The 22,174-nt window shown below is 41.4% G+C and overlaps 1 protein-coding gene across 1 annotated transcript in view; it reads left to right on the top strand.

Annotated features, from left to right (window-relative positions):
- The window catches only part of LOC142217509 (cytohesin-3), a 97,133-nt gene that overhangs the window by 30,927 nt on the left and 44,032 nt on the right, over positions 1–22,174 (top strand). Inside the window, exons 2-4 of the mRNA XM_075285789.1 lie at positions 11,265–11,347; positions 14,803–14,867; positions 21,108–21,174. Of these exons, the coding sequence (XP_075141890.1) occupies positions 11,265–11,347; positions 14,803–14,867; positions 21,108–21,174 (215 nt within the window). The remainder of the gene's footprint in view (positions 1–11,264; positions 11,348–14,802; positions 14,868–21,107; positions 21,175–22,174) is intronic.

The raw sequence follows: 22,174 nt of genomic DNA, 5'->3' as shown, positions 1-22,174 counted from the left end.
GGTAACAGCTGTCTAACTTTTAGACCATATTAGAAAATCTATCTGAAAATACTGCTGTGTGAATTTGTCCCTACAGTGAATGGAAAAGGATTTGCATGTCAGTAATAATTGCCTCCATGTTGTCTGTTCTGTGCAGTATCTTCAGCAGTGGAATGTAACTGACAAAGGGTCTGTAATACTGTCATAGATTAGCTAAGGCCTTGTTATCCGTAATTGGTGCAATTTTGGGTACATGTTGGGAGTAGGTGAGAGGGTTGCTTGGGAATCTTGGTAGTTGCACCCCTAATCTATAGAAAGTAACGACCTATCCTAGTAATACTAGGCCGAAGCCTTCTCCGTTCTGCGTAGTAATGGTCAGACATGTCTCATTACCTTAGAGAAGGCAGATGGTGCTGTACATTTACACTTTGTGTAGTGAAATAATAATAACCTCCTTTGCCAAGTACATTATGCCACCCCCACAGCTCATGATGCAGCTCATAGTCCTAAGAGATCATTAATGCTTTTTACATGAGCTTATTGATCGCTGATACACTTAATATATGTCTTTATGTTATGTTAGTCCTCAATAAAAATGTCTTCCAACCATCAAGATGAGTCATTAGCTGTGATTGTTATGGCTGCGGATAGGTGAGATCCATCTTCGTATGGTCATTTATACAAAAAAAGGGGAGAGACTGAATTGAAGCCTGGATCCAGCACGTTCTATGTGCTATCTATACTACTAATGCCCGCTTATGTGAAGTCTTTGGGCCCCCTAAGGCTCCAGGGCCTGGTAGCATTTGCTACCTCAGCACACGATCCTTATGTCTCCCCCTCATCTATTTCTGAAGAGACCTGGATGTTTTCTATAAGACTAATTTGGAGGCTTTAAGAAAGTCTTGCAGACTGACAAGAAGCTTTATCCAGTAAAACACTTGATTTATCCTTTGAGTAACCCCGCTGGCCACCATTAATACATACCCATCCAGTAGACATGCACATTACTGGTTGGTGCAGATATAGATAGCGTTTCTACATGTTGTCATCTGTCACCTGTCAGGCTTGTTGAATGAGGAATTGTGTACAGGAATGTGTTAACCAGCATGGCTTCAGCTGTCAGTATGTTGGGCCTGTTCCTGCAGGATTTAAAGGCCCGCTTGTCTAACCAGTTCAATAGCGAGGCAATAAAATTACAAGAGGCGAGACAAGTCTGACAGCATCAAGTATCGCATACAGAAATCTGCAGCCAAAGATTTAGGCTTCTTTTTTATTTTTCTGTATTGTTACCTTTTAGAAGACTCTTGAGATTGCACAAAATGGCCAAATGACTATGGAGAAGTGTGCATGATATTAGGAGGGGACCATTTGCTCAAGTTCAACTCCAATTGGGTCCAAAATTGACCCAGAGCCTTACTCCGACTGTCTAAACATGTGGTATTATTTAGCCATGTAAGCACTAGGTATCTTAGGTGCAGTGTACGGCTCTGTTTACATAGCTCTGTTATGGCTTTGTGCACAAGCTGCAGTATTTAGCGGGAACTGTAGACATATGGAGTCCCATGAGGCACTGTGTTCTTATATAGAAGCTTTACTTTCCTCCAACAAATGAGACGTGTGATGGAATATGTGATATGCTGTTATTCCTTATAGATTCTGTAAAATGAACCTCTGTGAGTATGCCGGTTACCCAATATAGGTCCATAGAAGGTATGAGTGCCATATTACTTAGCCAACCACGATGGGTCTATAATATAATCATGCATGGGGACAACACAACTAACTTGCAGTGCCTTGTGGTTTTACGGGATGGATTACTACAGAGGTTCTGGGAGCTCTGCAGTTACTGATCTGCCCCTTGGTGACGTGGCAGTGGCGTTGGCGTGATATTACTAGCTATAGCTCTGGAATGCAGGTAGAGGATATTGCCAGCTCATCGAGAGAAAGATGAAGATAAGGTACATCTGGCAGGACTGGACTACCTTTTAATGTGTATAGTGGCGCCCCAAATCTCCTATGTCCCTGAGAGGCAGATGGTAGGGGGAAAAGATTTCAACATGCCAGTCCTTTTGATAGCGGAGGGGATAAGCTGAAAAGGTGGCCGGCTGGCAGCAGCATTCTACGCTTTTCCTATAGAAGACGCATGCATGCCTGGTCAAGTCAATTGTGCATGTGTGGGGCATGTTGGAAGGAATATCTGTTGCACTGTCATATGAATAAACTATATTAATAAACTATAATAAACTAATAAACTAAACTATACGTGAAAACAGGCATGTTACAGCATTTTTTTTATTTTTGTTTGAACGGCTGTCCATATACATGCCTGTAAATACACCAATAGACTTTCATTGGTTTTAAAGTGATTTTTGGTTAAAAAAAAGATGTACAAACCAAAAAACAAAAAACCACACCAGCAAATTACTGTTTTTGCAAATCTAAATCTGATGTTTTGCAAGGAGTGTCATTTTCAGGTGGCGTCTGGATATAGTCTACGTTTTACCAGATAAACACTATGCAGTGACCTTTTCTCCCTTTTCATGTGAATAATTTGTCATGGTGGCATCTTTACCTATTCACGGTCACATTTTCATACTCTTTACATACATCTTTTGTATTGAGCTGAAACCACCTACCTTGTTGTCATTATTTTGCTATGTATGGAATGTGTAGTACACGTAGGGTTAATACTAATAATGGTTGCAGTAAGTAAGGTTGTGTCATGTTGGTTACGTCTCCTGTCCATGACACCACTTCTGCGACATGACTCATGCTATTAAAGGGAATATTGGATGAACTCATGTAATATAGTATGGAATTATACAGCAGCTGTCATGTACACGTAGCGGGGAGGTGGCCGTACAATGTCCATGTCATGTCCTTCATTGGAACTTCTGAAACATTGCCACTAATAATATCAATCATATGATGGTTTCTTAGTAATGGAGAAGTAATGTGAAGTATCCCAGGAGGTTTATGGATATCACAGACCTCTCGTCCACCTTTTAGAATGTTTGTGTTTGATTTGAGGAAACCTATAATTCATTGTTCATCCTTGAACGTAATTTTGATTTATTTTTTTTAATCAAGATAAATCCAAAATTCTGTGCTCAGTAATTTTTTAGAGAGTTGTCAGGCCCTAAATGCTTCCCAACTAAATAATAGTGCCATGTGAGGTCTTTTTAATAGGAACAGGAACCAAATACCAAACTAATGAAGCAATGCAAATGTTATCATCTTTTTATGGATATATAAAGCAAGTGCACTGAGGGCGGGGCCTGATTTACCAAATTTGCCTTCAGAAAGCTGTGACGGAGGCAGAGACTGAAAATGTCATAGTTAAAGGGGCAATATTGGACAATGATCCAGAGGAGAGAGGGCACTTGCCACGGTCTTTTGATAAATCTGCAAATTCAGTCCCGCCCTTAATGCACTTGCAAGTGGATTTGCATATCTATTAAAAAGATTATTATCTCTGCCTTGCTTCTTTAGTTTCTGATCACAGAGTTATGTTTCATTACAGTCCTAATAAAGACCCCTACACTCATTATTGGTTTGAGAGGTGTTTTGAACCTGACAGGCTCCCTTTATTGCAGTAGCAGAATCTTCATCTTTCTACTAAAGAGCACCATATTCCCTGAATATCTATAGAATTAAAGGATTTGTTCATAACCGGTGGTGGTGGTCGGGGGGGGGGGGGGGGGGGGGGTTTGTCACTATTTGTAATTGAATTACAAATAGACCACTTGTACCTCTAGCACATGATCTTGGCTGTCCTATACTCATTTACTCATCTGCATTGATATAATATGCGTGAGCAGGCTGAAGCCCTCTTTATCACAGCGCATGCACAATATGTAGAATATGCACTTGCGCTGAGAGAAAGTTTATGGTAGCTCAGCAATGACGTATGTAGACCATGTGACCCATGTGATGAATATAGTTATCCAAGATGCCCAGAAAATGGAAGTTCATAATGAAATCAAGCCTGGTGTGCCCTGTTCATAAAGCAACAGCTTTGAGGGTAAAATGTCTTATTTTGTAACACTTCGCTTTCCCATGCATGGCAGGGATTTGCAGCCCCAGAAAACCCCTCTGGATGCATTTAGCTCCCCCTAGAGGTGGCTGCCGGCAAATAGAATGTTCTACTTTAGCTGTAAGGCATTGCATCACTGAAAAGAGATTCAGCTTGGAAATAATTAGCATTGCTTGTTGGAACCAAAGTAGACTTTAAAGTGACATTGCTTTTGGGGGAATGATATGTTTTTTTGCCTTGCGGCCATATTTGGTGATCGTGACTGTAATTACTGATCTCTGTTCATTGCTGTATACTGTATGTGGGTGAATAGAGAAGAGCGGTCAGCGCAGGTCTCATTCTGTGTCACTTTGTGTTTGGCTCCGAGAGCCCCGCTGTCACCTTGAAGTATATCAGTCTAGAATTTTTCCTTTGGGGTCATTCTGAATATGATTTCCAGGGGCAATCTCTCTGCTTCTGTATGAATATGACTTTATAAGTTTGATAGTACAAGTTTGGTTTCATATAAGCAGCCAGTTATGTTGACCATTCATCAGTTTTCAGCACCAGATTGGAGTATCTGCATGACCTGGCACAGAGATGCTTGGCTGTAGCTTACGGAGCAGAATGGGTGGCAGAATCATTGAGCTGCTTCCCATCCATCACACTGACCAGCACAACACCCCTCATGTCTCATATTGGTGGGAAACAGAGAAGGGATTTCTGTGGCTGGGAAGCAGCTCTGAAAACACATGTGGGTGGATTTCCAGCAGGGACGTTAATAGGAAGGAAACTCAGACACATAAACAGCAATTGCACATTCCCAGTAAATCAATCGTGTGCTTCGCCGAGGCTTATACGTTAGGTCATCATCCTATTCATTTCTTATATTCTTTTAATTGAACCTCTAGGTGGCGAGGAAATGTCATAATCCACAATTTATACTCCATTATGGAAGTGTATGTCATTACACAGTACACGGCCAAGGTGACGGTGACAAGGAGAGTGGCTTCAGTCTTGTACTGCTGCAGTATATATCTACATACTACATCCTCATATATCAGAAATATCTCATTGTATGCTTGTGTGTGTGTGTGATTTTTTTTTTTTTAAATCCTGCTTTGCTGACACAGACTTGCATGATATTCCAGTGGGGGAAGGGAGATGCTTATGCTGTTGTTTGTCTCCTGCAAAATGGATTTTAGCCCGTCAAAAGCTATATTTTCATTTTTAATATATTAATTGAGATATGGAACAGAATAGAATAGAAACAAAGGAACGAAAGAGTTCAGTGTGTATATAGATAGAGATGTATGTAATATATGAATTTAAAATATCTTTTTTCTACATATATATCTATATTTCTACATTTAGTGTTCATTTAATTTTTTTGCTGGTAGAGAGCGCATATAATAATTTGTGTGTGCATATATATATATATATATATATATATATATATATATATATACACCTCCCCCGAGCACATCATATTGAACATACCTTTGTTATATGCGTCATGTAATATTCAGATGAGACAGTTTGTGCACTAGAGGCGGACCATCAGCCCTGAAGCCCTGCTCTTGCCACTCAGGTAGGTTTGGTAATGTCATAACACTGGGAAGATCAAGTCCCATTGTATAAGGTAGTGCAGGCAAAAGATGGTAGGGGTCTGAGCAGCAAGAGCAGTGCTCCAGGGAGCTGGAGCCCCGCCCCCATGCACCAACTCATTTGCATATCACTTCAAAATAATTTTCATCCTAATCTACAAAAGTGACATATATAACTGAAATATGTTTTTTATCACTTTGTGTTCTGTAACATTGTTGCGACAGTGCTGGACTTTGGGGTGGTGGTAGACTATCTTTTAATATCACTAAAGAAACCCAGAAGCCCAGTTTAGTTGTGTGACGAGATTCTTCCTGCCCCCTACTATTATATGAAGTACTTCCTGAGCAGATAACAAGTATTCTCATGAATAGAGGGAAGCACAGCGCCCTTTTTCGTTCCAACCTGGATAGACTATTTTCCACAAGGGATGCCAGTTGTATCAGGCTGTATTGGCGTTGTTACAGAGCTCCCACAAGGTTTGCTTATTTTTATCAATTGAAGGCTTATTATCTGCTTTTAGGAACACTATAGGTGATAACGCAGTAATGTGATGGAATGTTTCCGGATTCCCCAACAACATCCTTTCAATGAACTCTTTACCATTCATATTTTAAGCTTGTGAATTCTCAAGGGAGTGGATCTGTCTGCTCAGCGGCACAACACAGAAGTTCAGCGTTGTATTTAAAGGGCTGCCTGGGTATAGAAGGACCAATGGTAACTATACATTGTACTATACATGTGCGTAGGTGCACGAACATTTAAATGGGCACTATGTAATACTATATCTTCTTAGATGGAAAACTTAAAAACTTCTAAAAATTGATAGTTTGTTCTTAAAGGGCTTTAAGGGCCAGTGGCCCCTCAGACATTAACCACCCCCCTTCCTGTTGGCTCCTTGGACATTATATTACAATGTCCCCTTCAGTTGTCCCCGCAGTTTCATGTCCCACTTTATTTGTCCCCAGAGTATATATCAAACAAAGGGGAAAAAAACAGACTAATACTCACTTTTCTCATGTTCTCTTCTATTTCTTCTTGGAAGTTTCAGGGAGCAGTAGGCGCATTGTAAGTGATGTCACTACATCGCACCTCCTGCTCCCAAGACATAGGGAGCAAAGACTGGGCTGAATGGTGAAGCTGGGAGCAGATGTCCAATTGTATTTGGTTGCAGATGAGTTGGAGTCATGACGTATCAGGGTGGCCTGGACCCACTGTCCAGATCAGTACTTTAAATGGTGGATTGTCCCAAGGGGGTTCCTGCTACCATAGGGCCTGGTGAAGGGCACCATTTGCCCTATATAAAAAGCTGCCATGGTTGCAGGCCACCTGTTTCCTGGAGCTCCTGGCATGGTTTACATGCTGGCCGCTGTACACTGCGCTAGTCATACTTTTAGTAGCAGCTGTTATGGGTATTACAGAGTTTCCCATTCAAGGCTATGGCACACCACTTCAGTACCGATAACCGCTGCTGCTAAAACTGCAATGAATCTGTAATGCCCAGCATGTACATAATGCCGGGAGCTGCGTACTCCAGGACACTTCTGATCTATAACTGGCAGAACCCATCAATCTAAAATTGACGTCCTACCTACAGACTAGGCTATTAGTTTCGAAAAAGTGGATTACCCCTTTAAGGGAACACATCATTCTGTTAGATGTTAGGTCCCTTTACTTCCACCATTAATACCATCCATTCTTTTGATCCTAGTTTATCTCTTCTTACAAATAACGCTGAGAAAGTTCTACATATGTAGCAGATCATCCATTCACCCTAACTCTTATTGCTGCCCATGTAGTAAAACCACTTAGTAATATACAGTAGTATGTATGGTTTTGCCATTGTTGCATTTTCCTCTAGTTCTAGTAAATGCTTATAGACCTGTTTCTATGGGGATATATTAAGTATATAATGACAGACATAGCACACGTATAGGCTGATCTAGTTGTATAATCTCTCAGATGAGTGTACATTTTGAGTCATGCAGCAACGCTGAGTAATAAACATACTGGAGTAGAGGAAGGAATGAGACGTGTGAACCGCTGCACGACTGTTACTTCTTGACAGGTTTTAGTTAGCAGTGCAGGTCAGATGTAGCAAATGTCACATCACATCACTTGGTCCTTGAAAACCGCCCTCTGTTGTTTCTACACCACTTGATGTATGATATGTGCCTGGCCACAAGTGTATGTGTTGTCAGCTGACAGCAGTTGTTTAACTGCTTATTTTATACCTACTAGTATAGACTGGTCCCAATTATATAATGGCCATATGCCCTATGCAATGTTGGCTTATGTCATGCATCCACATTTTTATGGTGACAGAAATCCCATTGAAGACCCTCCTGTTACATAACACTACAGCACCACATATTCCTTCATTAGGTGCCACTCCAGGGAATTTTTTTCTTTAGCCCCCCTCTGTTCCTTAGCATTTGAAGCTGATAGTTTCAGCCCCCAATTGGGCTCTCTAGTGTCAGGTGGGTGGTCCCTGGCTCTCTGTTCCAACTCAGGACTACCCACCTGACAGAGCCTACCACTGACACTATCAAATTATTGCTCAGAAATGGTGGGGCCTAGAGAAAAAAATCAAACTGAGCTGGGATTATTGGAGCGGCACTTATTGAAGGATGTAAAGAATTGGTGGCAATAGGTCCCCTTTAATTGGAATATGTCACTATCGTTCTTTTTATCAAACGAATTGCAGCACTGAATAGTAGACATGAACTGTTTTACAGTCATTGTTGTCCAAGAACAAGGTCCAGTCGTCAAGAATGAACTTTGATGTAGCATGTGAAGGAGTTTGCAAGCTCCCAATGGCCAGTCCCAGGCCCAGCAAGTGCTCTGACTCCCAATCCCTGCCCCACACTGCCCCCTCTGTCTTGATTACCAGCTTCAGCATTGCCTGATGTCAATCTTCTGCATTAAAATGTTGGTTGTCGTGGTGCCATCTTGTGTGTTACCACTTTTTCTTCTGTGGTCCTCACTTCATTGACTATACTGCAAATGTAACGTATCCATGTGCAGAGCAGTAGCAAAATCACCAAAGCTGTCGGTCAAGCCCAAAGGGTTGGCTTAGGGCAGAAGGTAGGTAGAAGAGTTTGAGCACTTTGTGTTCAGGACTACCTCCTGGGCAAATGCAAACTTATCTGCGTATAGCATCAGTGTTCATTTTCTCAGCTTATGTGGAATGCGGTTCTTCTGGTAGACTGACTGTAGTTTTCTTCTCTGAAACTGATCTGTTTATTAAAACCTACTTCAGATCAGAGTTTTGCTGTATTGGTGTCCTGCACAAATAAAGGAATGGACTCCTAGTTTGGTTACTTTCCTTTCCGCATGTTGCTAGCCCCTCAGTAATAGTTGCAGTCATTCCTAGGAGGTCTTGGCTTTCGTCAAGCAATTATCAAGACATTAACAAATGAGCCGCTGTTTGACCTTTCCTGCATCCTGGAGTGGATTGGATAACATTGTTGGTTGTAGCCTGCCATCAGACTGTAGTGCTGGCAGCTGCTGCCCGGGGTGGGCTGTAGGCAGACAATCAGCTGATTACTGGCTCCAGCACATCAAAGACCATATGAAGGGGAGGGGGGAGGTATCGCCAGGTCACAGCAGCAAACCACCCATGTAATGATTTATCCCCCTGTCGTTGGTGACATTTCCAAGTACACTTCTTTCCGAGTAAGCTTAGGGTGTGGGGAGATGAAAGGAAACAAGCCCTCTACTGATAGACAAAAGTACAGCATTGCGTCTTTAAAACAGAAGGGATTTGTCCGTCATCACTTCTGCCACAAACCCCCATAACAATGGCTTTCTAATTTTAAGATGAGTGATTTGTTATTGACTCACGGTTTACCAAAATTGTCACAGATACTACACAAAATTATGCATGTGTTCTTGTCGGGGATCAGGTGACATAGCTGTCACTGACTCGGATGTGTGGGGCCTGCCTTGCTTGTTCTAGGTTTCTCAGACCTCAGCAGTGCAGTATATGGAAACCATTGTTTTATGGAGCAGGCAGACCATAGATGGAACATAACTGTACTATCAGGCAAGGCAGGTGGCATTAAAAGATGAATAGAGTTAGACTGGTCCTAAATTACTATGTCGCCCTTCAACATCGCTACTAATGTAAGCGGAAGGGCACCGATTAAAATTTTTATTTAATTTTTTTGGTGTCACAATTGTGGCAAACTTGGGGCCAGATTGCGATCTCGCTTACACATGAATGAATGCTGGGGGTGGCAATCCTTGGCTGTACACGGGTGGCTTGCGCACTTTACGTAGCCGCTTACTTGTATGCTGAAGTAGAACAGTTGTTTTCTATTGCAAACAATGGCTCCAAAGGCCAGAGGAATCTTATGGCCTTATTCACATGAACGTTACAATTTTCACAGACCTAACATCCATGAAAAAGAGATGTTGGTCCATTTCCAAGTGAAAAATGGTATGTGATAGCCATTTTGAAAACCATGAAACTCGAGTGGTGTATTCACATCTGTGTTTGTATCTGTCAATATGGACAACGATAGAGCATGTCAGTTTCACATCAGGTTTAGAGGTTCTCCTGAATGGGTTTTGGGTGACCCTATGTATATGTTTGACATTTACACTAGGTGGTTTTCCCTGCTTATACATCAAAAGTAGTCTCTGACCTAGTCTTTCTGTCCGTACAACTGGAACAGAATAAGGTCAGGCACATCATATAATCCACAATGGCCACAAGGTCAACTAGTACATTCTATATATTGAATAATAGTGCAGGAAAAAAATATTTGCATCTATTCAGTGGAACGCCAACAACTTTCTAGTTTGGAATAATATTCTCTGGTTCCGGAGAGCCAGAGCGGATTCTGAGTCTACTCCCTCTCACAGCAGGTCCAGTAACAGGTCCTAGGGTCAGCCTAAAGGCGTACTCCATAACGTCCAGTACGTGCCACGTTCCCAGAACATATGTAGCTGGTGGGCCTCTTCTCTGACCAAATCTGCCTATATTACCAGGCTGCTCCCCAGACCCTATGCCTTTCACCTTGGTTTCCATGATGAGGCCTAAGAAGCCTGAACATCTGTAAATGGCCACAGGGCGATAAAAGATGGGTGTCCTGTCTTAGCTCATTTTATCTCCATGTTTTGTTTTTTGTTGGTTTTACTGTTTGAGACCTAAGTTAGGACAGACCACTTCTATCACTGCTATACCTCACTTTTATACCCTGGAACTATAGCTACAAATACCCTTAATTCTGCAAACCGTATCCCAGACTTATTCTTCGCCATAATCGGCTATATACGCTTGATTGCTGATTTCCTGATTCAGGAAACGTAAAACTTAACCCTTGGTTGCCTAGCGATCCTAGCCTTGTTCTATTTCTGGCCGCTGAGTGTTGCTGGTCGCTATGACCAGGCAATGAATCTACTAAATTGAATTATTCTGTAGTCTTGGTGATGGTGACTTTGCATCTGCAACATGTCACATGAAGCCAGCCTGAAAATACAGATTGTAATCCTGAAAGTGAAATAAAAGCTGTAGTTCGGGTTGAGCTGTGGGTGTCTCTGCGGCTCGGAAATGTTTGATATTAATAGATTTGTCTGGTTAGGATGTGGTTGCTGTTATTGGTAATGTCATCGTTTTCTATTGCGGGTCACTTACAGTCTCTTCTCTTCTTTTTAGTACCAGAAGATCTCTCGTCTGAGGAAAGAGAAGAATTGTTGAATATAAGACGGAGGAAAAAGGAGCTTATAGATGACATTGAGGTAATTTTGGAAATTTTTTTTTTTTTTTTTTTCAATTTTTCCATATTGTTATGTATACTTTTAAAATAATTCGGAAATCATACAGTTTTCACTAAAATATATTGACACTTCCTGTTCGGTAGGGATCAATGTTCACTAGTTATCTCATGATTATCATACACAGGAGTACACTTGCAGGTCACATAAAGTTGGCAGCTGAAAACACAGGGTCCAACATTGAAAAAAAGTGGCGTAACTAGGAATGGCGGGGCCCCATGGCGAACTTTTGACATGCCAACCCCCCCTCTTGACTGACGCCAAAAATCCCAACCTCCCCCATTCCTACACACTCTATTATGCCCCATAGTGGCCCCTGCACGTACTATTATACCCCATAGTGGCCCCTGCACGTACTATTATACCCCATAGTGGCCCCTGCACTTACTATTATGTCCCATAGTGTCCCCTGCACACAGTATTATGCCCTATAGTGGTCCCTGCACAGTATGATGCCCCATATTGGCCCCTGCACACAGTAGTATGCCACATTGTGGACACCCATGAACAATTATTATACTCTGGGAACGTTTCAGACCCCAGAGTACAATAATCGAAGACTGAGAAGGGATACCAACATAAAAAACAATGTTACTTACCTAGCTCCGGCTCCGCTGCACTCCTCGGTGGTGTCTGCCATCTTCAATGACGTCCGGGACGTCACATGACCCGGGACACAGGCCCCGGTCATGTGACATCAGGGACGTCACAGAAGTAGGCCCGAAGCTTGTCTGGAACCCGGAGAGGTAAGTAACACTGTTCTTTATGTTCCCTTACCTCTCCCATCATTATACTGAAAACTAGTCTGAAAAGATCCCCGAGTATAATAATAATCATTGTGGGGCCCACAGCGTTACTTACCAATCCCGGCCCCTGGCAGGATCGTTACGTAAATAGGGCCTGTTACCGGCTGGAGTAATTTTTAGAACACTTCAATAAAAACAAATGTTGTAAAGCAAATATCTGAGCTTTTATACAGAGCAGAGCAGTAGTTCTGTTATAGCCATCATACTGGTTGTTACCCAGCTTTCCCAGTGATGGATAGAACTTAAAAATTCGGAATCAGAATTTTACCAACTTAAATTCGAGGACCAAATGCTGCATTTCTTGTCTCTCTATGGAGTTCGGAGGATGTTACTCAGATAAGATGTGTGGGATTAACTTCATCCAGCTGGGTGAGTGACCACACATCATTCTGACACATATGGGTGTGGAGTCTGCTGAGAAAGTAGCTGATATGCAGAGGCCAAAATATTTCGGGTCTCTCTGAGGATTGCTTCTCAATAGCTGCTGGACATGACTTGTGGTTGAGCAATCGCCCTTGGTATGACATGACAATACGCAGCTGGTTGAATTTACTGAGAAAGATGTATGCTGGGAAATAGCATGTAGGATGGTTCATTTTCTACAAACGTTACCTATTATAGGTCATCAGTATTTGTTTCACGGGGGCCCACCTCTGGGTTTCCATCTATCAGCAAAAGAAAGGGGTCCTGATCCTGATCTTATATTGCATCTCACCCCACAATCAAATAGTTTTTTTTTTTTTTTTTTTTGTCTTTTACTTGTATAGTGCTAATATATTCCTCAGCACTTCATGGATCTTGTAAATCACTATCCTATATAGTCTTTTATAATTGGTGTCTTTGGAGTGTGGGAAGAAACAAGATTACCCGGAAGAAACCCACGCACTGGGAGAACATACAAATTCCTTGCAGATGTTGTCCTTGGTCAGGTTTACACCTTCTGTATCTATGGAAATATGCAAACAGATAATTGTCCAAGGGACTCTGATCTAAAGATGGATGCATATCCTAGAGGTGAAACCAGCATCTGAGTAGTATTTGTTTGGCGTGGAAATACCCCTTCAGGCCATGGCCCCACTTAGCGTTTTACAGTCCCTGCAAAGTGGCTAATCCCATCCACAAATAGCATACAAATAGCCGCAGTGGACATGCTGTGATTTCAAGAATTTTTTTTGTAAATTGCAGCATTTCAATTGTAAACGCTGGTGTTTTCCATATAGGTAGGATTGAAGCAGAAAATCTACAGAGTATAACTCTTCAGAGTTTCTGTGAAAGCGCTGTGGGGAAAATTGCAATTCATTTCCACCGTGGCTTTTCCCACAGTGCTTTTTGACAGTGGCTCATTACATGTGGCATTAGCCTTAAAGGGGTTATCCGGGAAATAATAAAGCTGACCGGGTCATTTCTTGAGCTGGTTAATCTTGATTACTAATATTTAAACTGGTTACCTGGAGCCCTGCTTATTAAATTTGCAGAGCACAGCCAGAGAGTCCAGAACTCGAGTTCCTCTTCCTCCCCTGCTGACTCTGTCACATGACAGACAACACTATACCCAATAGACCTGCAGCCGGAGTAGAAGGTAGTCAATGACCTCTGGTAGTGCCGAAGCAGTTGGAAGGAAAGCAGTGCTCACACAGTCCAGGTCCCCACTGGACAGATACATTTTGGGGGTCAGGAGGACACGCTTGCCATAGAGCCCCTTATTGGCCTACAGCATAAGCCTCCAATATCTGACTCTAGGTAAGGGAACGGAGGGGGTAATGGTGGAGTTGCCCATAACACCTGATCAGATTTGAGCTCTCTGCAGCCTGGTAGCTTGGCTTGGGCAATCCTCTGTTCTTCCTTGTGTTCTATGTTAAAGTGCTAGACTCTGTTCCCATTATGTCTGAGTTTGCTGTCCTTGTTGCATAAGCTGCATACCCCCATGTTACCCCTGCATTACCAAATGGAGGCCAATCTTGTATCCTTTTGGCATCCACCAATACAGCCATACATAGGTGCCTTATATATGGTTATACACTGGTAGCCATGGGTCAGAGCCTTCTGTCAGTGGTGTATATGACATATACATTGTAACATGTATTGGAAGGCTCTGACATGATATAAATGGAGACCCAGTAAACCAACCCTGTATGTGTAAATTACTGCTACGTACACTTCATTCACATACAGACTTCCAGGGCGTTACTGCCTATTTTTGGAAATCTGTGCAGTACTCATAATTTACTTAAGCGCGGTCACAGCTTTGGTGAATTAGAGAGGAAATCTGTTTTTTCCCGCTTCTGCTCACGCCATCACAACAATGCTCGCTGTTGTCTTCACACAAACGCCCTTTCATCCATTTTACATTTTTTCCCTTTTTGTTTGCGATTTTATTTTTGCAGACAAACAATAAGTTTTTATGTCCCGCCACTTTTGAAGTATTTTATGTGGAGTCTTCAATGGTTTATATAGGAACTTTACGGTAACATCATTGACCTCTGATGTTCAATCCCCAGTAATCCCTGCGAAAGTCTCATGTGCAATAATTGTCAGAATCCTGAAGCTTCAGCAACTCCCACATGTAAAATTCTCCCCTCGGATGTAACCTTCTTGTCTCTCCACTTCTTACAGAGGCTGAAGTTTGAGATTGCGGAAGTGATGACTGAAATCGACAATCTGACATCTGTAGAAGAAAGGTAAGCATCCGTCTTAATCCTCAACCACACTACAAAGGTTTTACGAGGCTAGATGCTTGTGTCTCCACAGGTTTGTTAGACGCGTCGGATTAAAGGGCAGTGAATGGATTACTGATTTATTACTATCAGACCTTTGTAAAAGTCACCTATTGTTTTGGAGGATTGTTACAAGTCTAGGACTTTCTGCAGGTCACTGGATCTGATTTTGGTAAACCCTTGGTTAAGTGTTGGTTATTATAGGTTAAAGTTGTACTTAAAGTTATGTTTAGTTTAGTTGCATTTGAATGATTTTCATTGTTCCGTGTTATCAGCCATTTTGGGCAGGGGAGAAGATTGTACAGCTCTTTGATAAGATTTTTTGACAAGAAATCCATAATATGTTAAGGATTTTTTTAGTGTTCCTATCTGATCCAGTAGGTTTTATAATCTTACAGGTTGTCATCAGTTGAGGTCCATGTACTAGAACCCCCATCAGTAGCTGACTTGAAAGGACTGCATTGCTTTGCATCCTTTTGCTTTCTGGCCTTCTCTGGGAGAGGTGTGGACATTTTATAGACTTTCATGTAGGAGTTTGTTGGTTTCTACAATATTAATCCTATTTTGTGTAAATATAGGTAGAGAACCTCTTTAATTCTGTCTCAGGTTCTCTTCACATTATAGATTCGCAGCAGCTTCATTGACTTGGTTGTGCAAAGTTACCATCTGGGTTATGGGGTTTTTGACAACAAAAATAATTCCTCTGTAAACCAAGCTATTCTTGCTATCAAAAAATAACAGAAATCCTAAAGAAAAGCTTAAAACACAAGTGTGAAGTGAGTTTTTACTGTATATTCTCCGCCTTTATTAGGGTATGTTATTGGTTCTATTCAGGCTGTGTAGTGGACTTCATAGTAAGCCTATAAATCTTACATACTATGTAATAGTGACTGCCAATCATTCCACCACTATAAATTAGGAATGGTCTAGCCATAGACAATAAGCAATTGTATTCCACAAATCTCAAAAAAAGGAAAGAAATAAAAACCAAATCGGACAAAATCGCAGCCTTCACATGTATAGATCAGAGACATAAACATCCGTACATCTGTGCTGTAGTATTATAAAGAGCAGGGTGCATTAAAGATATAGAAAAAGTATATATCAACAGTCATACATAAATGTAAAAAAATGCATGTGAAATCACATAAAGTACATGTAAAATTCAATAAGGTGCATATAGGTTATGACAACCATGGTGCATATATTATGGTCATACATAAACAGTGATCAGGGGGCAACACGGTGGCTCAGTGGTTAGCGCTGCAGTCTTGCAGCACTGTAGTCCTGGGTTTGAATCCCGCCAGAAACAACATCTGCAAGGAGTTTGTATGTACTCCCCATGTTTGCATGGATTTCCTCCCATACTACAAAGACGTACTGATAGGAAAAAAAAGTACTTTGTGATCCCTATATGGGGCTCATAATCTACGTTTAAACCCCCCCTCCCCATATAAACAGTGATCTAACCATAAGAACATATAATGCTATAAACAACATCCACAGATCCAATAATAGTAATAGCATCAGTTACATCAGCAAACCATTGTCTTACCAATATAGATATAAGTAACAGACCCACACCATGAAATATATAGTGGGCTTAGTTAGTGGCCATACACGAGGCTTCGTGCACATGACTAGTTTATTGTCTTATGTTATCAGACCGGACCTATCCATTGCTCTTGCCCCATCCACACACTCATATATCTGACAGAAGTGTGCACGGACTGTAGAAATGAGGCACAAAACCAGTCCCGTTTTTGCAGCTTGGTTCATTCATTCAAGTGTATGGGTCAGTGGAAAACATAGACTGTACACAGATACCAATCTGTTTTTACTGACCCATACACTGCACACAGTGTATGGGTCAGTAAACAATGTGAACACACTGAAGAAGTTCCTACAGAGAAGTTCAAGATTGTATTCTCCCGCAAGATGCCTTGGCAAAAATCACCCAAATTCGGATGGTTTTAGCTGCGGCTCCTCTGCAGGCCCCCTGGTATTTCATCCTTTGCAGTGTAAAGGTGTGAATCCGGGCATAAAACCCACAGCAGTGAGATTAGCTGAAGCAGCTTAGCCGCTTGTGAGCTTACAGCAGTCAACCCTGTTGCATATGACTCCTGTCTTTTGGTACAACGAGCTGCAGATCCATTTATATGAGTAATATCAGCCTAATGGATTTATTGTTTGTTCTGTATATTGAGTGGTGCCAGCAGTGGTTGCTCGGATTCAGTAGCACTTTGTGCAGGATGATAGAGATCCTGTTGTGGATGTTATAGAAAAGTGCTGTCATCTGTGGTTTACTTATCAAAACTTAGGCTTCATTCACATCTGCAAATGGGTTTCCTTTTGGGGATTCCACTTGGAGACCTCCCCCAAACGGAAAGCTAATCTGCATAAAAAGCAGTTACCTTAGGACACCTGCAGACCCCATAAACTATAATGGGGTCCGTGTGGTTTCCAAACGAAAAATGCAGAAAAGTGCTGCTTGGACTGTTTTTTTCTCTGCACATTTTTCATGCGGAGAAGAACGGAATCCCTGAATGCAGATGTGAACTGAGCCTTAGATGAAATGGAAAGCATTTATTACCTACTCACTGGGTAGATCTTTTTTCTGATTCTAGAAAAGCTCAGTTAACCTATATGACCAGTTTCTGTAGAGGTCTTTCAGCTTTACCAGATTCCTGAATGGCAAGTCTGCCTTTCTTATACCGCAATAAATCACCAGACTTGGTGTACTGGCATAGTAAGAGTAAGCTCACACAGTGGATTTTACTGCTGGTCCTGCCTTGCAAAATCCTTCAATTGCAGCAGTGTCACAAAGTGGTTTTTAGACAAATGGATCATAGGAGAAATTCAGCCAAAAAACCCCCAAAAACGCATCGCAGAATGGTGTCAATTGACGGGTAAACTGTTATTTATATGCTCCCCAAACACATGCGTTCAGTTATTGGCTTTATAGTCTGGCCTCATTTAGTAAAGCCTAGGTTTGCAGTCCTAGTTCATAGAAGTCAGTGCCCAACTCGATTACATGGAATAGCTTATAAGACAGTGAAAAATGATATTTCACGTTCCATTAATATTTCAGGTTTCTGAAGAGCCATGATTAGAATAGCGAGGGAACCAATTAACATTCTATTTTCGATGCATCTCGTGATTGTCGGCGTACAGATCGCCCACAGGCAACACAAAGCGGCCAAGTGTAAGACAGGATATTGTGTGTAATTTGGGTGGGAAGTGCTAGGAGCAGAATATTGGAGTACCTTAAATTTAATAAGATCTCTCATTCAGTTGAACACTTGACTGGAAAATCAGTCATGGGACACCATGTAAGGCGGAATCTCTTGTACATTTTTTAAAATAGCTCATGACCATTATATGTGATTACAATAAAGCTGCTTCTTAAAGGAAAAGTGCCTTCCTTAAAATTTGAGCTCAGCATTTGTACGTACATGTGTAAGTTTCTATTTCTCAGTCTGAATAGTTGACTTAATCCAACTATTAACTCATATGGACGGGTTGATTTTCTGGATGAAATAGAAGACGAAAGGCAAAAACACTTTGGTCTTAGTTATCCCAGCAAAACACCAAGACTCTGGAGTCAGAGTTGGAGTTGTGGAGTCAGGACTAGTTTTGGGTGGAGTCAGAGTTGGGATAATGTTACCAACTCCGGCTTTAAATTATGATTTAAATAAATTATTTTAAATTATATTATACAATTCTTAATATTGTATAATTAATTAAATGAATAGTTTGTTACATATTTTCATAGGAATTCAATCATTGACTTTTTATTAAAGTAGAGGGTCTTTACTGCTTCTGTCTGACCATCGCTGTCAGCCATTTATGAAGGAGTTGGAGGTGGAATTGGGCTGTGGAAAAATAGAAGAGTAACTGGTCATCATATTAACAATTAATTGTCTTTTATACAGTTTGCATTGGTTCTCAAGGAGCGTCATTCAACTTGTTATATCCAGGGCCGGTGTCAGCAAGTGCCGATTGCCCACTAGGGAGGCGTAACAGTATGGGGTACAGGGTCTGTGGCCAGCTGAAAATGGTGGGGGTCCCAGACCACCATCATATATACTGTTAATGGAAAGGGACCTGGTGATCGCCAGACCTCTTTCCAATAGATGCCTGCCCAGGGGAGGTGACTAAAAAATGAAAAAATACTTACACTCCCCTTTCCTAGGCTCAGCACCATTTCCGGGGCTCTTCTGGTTTGTGACTGAAGTCATGTGCCCCAGACATCACTGCTGGGACCTGTGATTGGGAGGGACCACATGCCATAATGATGTAATAGCGCCCCATATGACCATTGAGGTCCCAGCAGTGATGTCTGGGGCACATGACCTCAGTTGCAAGGCAGAAGAAGACTGAGGAAGATGTTAAAGACAGTCGAAAGGTGCGAGAATATACAGGAAAAGTGAGGTAAGGGGAGTATGTTTTTTTTTTTATTTATTTATTTATTTTTTAATCAATTTCCCTGAACTCTGATTATTATACTCTGGGATCTGAGGTCACCCCAGAATATAATAATTGCATCAGCTCTAGACGGGGGAGGGGCCTATTGGGAGCATATGATACTGTGTGGTGGTGACTGTGCCTGGCACTATTAACGGTATCCTTCCCTGTTCACACAGTGGAATTTGGCACTGATTTTGCAGTGTATTTCGCACCTAAATCAGCAGCAGATTCCTCCCTCATTCTGTCACCTACTCAAACATATTCTTACTACAGATTCTGCAGCTGATTCAGAGGCCATGACTTGAGACTCCCCACTAGTTATTTATTAATTTGGACCTAATCCGCAGTAGAAAGCCAAAAAAAATGCTGACTCTCTGCACCGTGAGCCTGGGGCAGAAGATAAAGAAGTTTTTTTTTTTTGTTTGTGTGCATGAGTTTCACCCAAGGGCCCACGTATTCCTATGTATAATGGACCCTTGGGTGCAAAGGCTAAGATAAGAGGGACAAAGAGACCCAGGACACATGTTTTTTTATTTATTTACTTTTTTATATATCACAAAATAATACACTGTGCACATGTAGCTGTTGGTGGCTTTGGCCAAGAAGGGGGCTCTTTCCATTGTTTACAGTTAAATGGGCCTTAGGGATTATTAGTTGTGTAACTGAAGCCTCTGTACTTATCTTGTCTGCTTAGTATTAAATCCTCTATATACTTGCTATTTTACATAAACTAACATATACTGTAATTAAAGTGATTATTTGCAAATTATTATGCACAATCTTTCCTTGAAAGTGATACTATGGCTAAAGCTAAAAATAAAGCTATTGTCTGGAGTAAAGGGTCCCACTCTACCCCAAAGTCTTACTTACATGGTCTTGCCTATTATGGATCCATGCTGCCTAGTTCCTTGCTTCATCAGTTGACATGAACTGCCAAAGAAAATGTGTAAGGAAAGCCATATTTTTAATACCTAGGGCACTGACCATTTGTTTGCTATGGCACCTTACACTCCAATATATAGGTGGCTGCGAGCCTGGGACCAAACTTGGGACAGGTCTCACTCCGGTTGATTTTGTTTCCCGGGCTCACGGTAGTAAATCAATGGGCTGTGGTGACACAGACTGTACACGAATATCATGGACGTCATGTTTTCCCATGAACCTGTTCATGTCCATTTAGCCAAATACGTTGCTCCCTATTTTTTATGGCGTATGCAAGTTTTTGTTGCAATTTATGCAGTAGTTTTTCCCTTTTTACTTCAGTGGGCAGAATTCTGGCATTGAACAACCACATGTGGTTTTGAAATACATAGTACTCCTCCCACGTCTGCCAGGTCTCACTGATGCCAGGCTAAAAATATGTACCCGTATGTGTTTAATTTGCTGTATTGTAGCCATGTCTCATGATGTTTAGATGGGCACCATGCCAGTCTGCTTCTTGTAAACTGTGAGTGATATATGATGTAATACTAGTGATGTAATATCCAGTGACTACAGGTCTTCTGCTGCTGCGGCTTCCATCTCATTTAGGATCAATTAGCCGCAGCCGCTTAACGTTTCCGGAGAAAATCACAGTAAACCTGATGACTGCCTCCATTTTCCGGCATCCGTAACATCATTAAACCATCTAAGTCTTTATTTTACTACCTATTAGTATGTCATGATTTATGATTTTTCTATAATGTATGTGTATACTGTCTATTACATCAGGTTTTGTTTTGTTTTTTATATTAGTAAAACCACACAGAGGAATAAACAGATTGCTATGGGAAGAAAAAAATTCAATATGGATCCCAAGAAGGTAATACAATAATCTCATGTTATAATTTACATCCATTTAGTTTATTTTGCTTTTTCAGTTCATTGTTAATCTGTTTCTTCTGTTTGATGTGACATTTTTTTTTCTTTACAGGTGTTTTTGTACAAATGCAATTCCCATACACTTGTGTATATAGTCTCTCATATCGTAATGTAGGAGTGTTAGGACAGCGTTTAGTTAAGCAGATATGCCCGTGTATTCTGCTGTCTCCAGACAGATGCACAATAAAGACTGTTTATTCAATTGGTACCAGACGGATGAGTCTGGCTCCTGCCTTTTGCCTGCCCAGTCCTGCTCAATAAAATATGAGAGCTTCAGAAGATAAGTGAGTTTAATGCAGGCCGGGTACATAAGCAAACACAGCCAGGATCTGGTTCAATGTGGTTATTTGCACTACACATGGTTACCATAGGTTTAGCACATCGTGAACAGGCCAGGGAGAAAGCCTTCTACCTGACAATTACATGTTTTACAGTTCACAGACTTAATACATTATCCTGTGGTGAAGCTTCAGATGTGATCTTTGCTTTTATATGCAGGTTTTTTCATATACAGACATTGTAGTTTGCGAGCTAAGAGGCCTGGTGTTGCAGCTCAATGGCCTGGGGGTGATTCTTAAAAGGGCAACATTGTTTATATATAGCACCAACACATATTGTAGTGCCGTACAGAGGTCATCGCTGTGCACAAGCACCATTATAGACCATTCCCTACAGAGCTGATCAACCGATCAGTATGTTATTGGGGTGTGGGAAGGTACACATAGGAAACCCCACACAAACCTGGGGAGAACATAATGGGTGGAATTTATCAAGGGTTTTGCCCCAGTATTTTAATATATGACTATTCTGAAATGGAAGCATGGTGGCTCAGTGGTTAGCACTATAGCCTTGCAGTGCTGGAGTCCTGGGTTCAAATCCTGCCAAGGACAACATCTGCAAGGAGTCTGTATGTTCTCCCTGTGTTTGTGTGGAATTTCTCC

This window comes from Leptodactylus fuscus, chromosome 8 (genome assembly GCF_031893055.1).
Source record: "Leptodactylus fuscus isolate aLepFus1 chromosome 8, aLepFus1.hap2, whole genome shotgun sequence".
Taxonomy (NCBI): domain Eukaryota; kingdom Metazoa; phylum Chordata; class Amphibia; order Anura; family Leptodactylidae; genus Leptodactylus; species Leptodactylus fuscus.
Note: the sequence above shows the minus strand (reverse complement) of the source record. Positions and strands in the feature narration are given on the sequence as shown.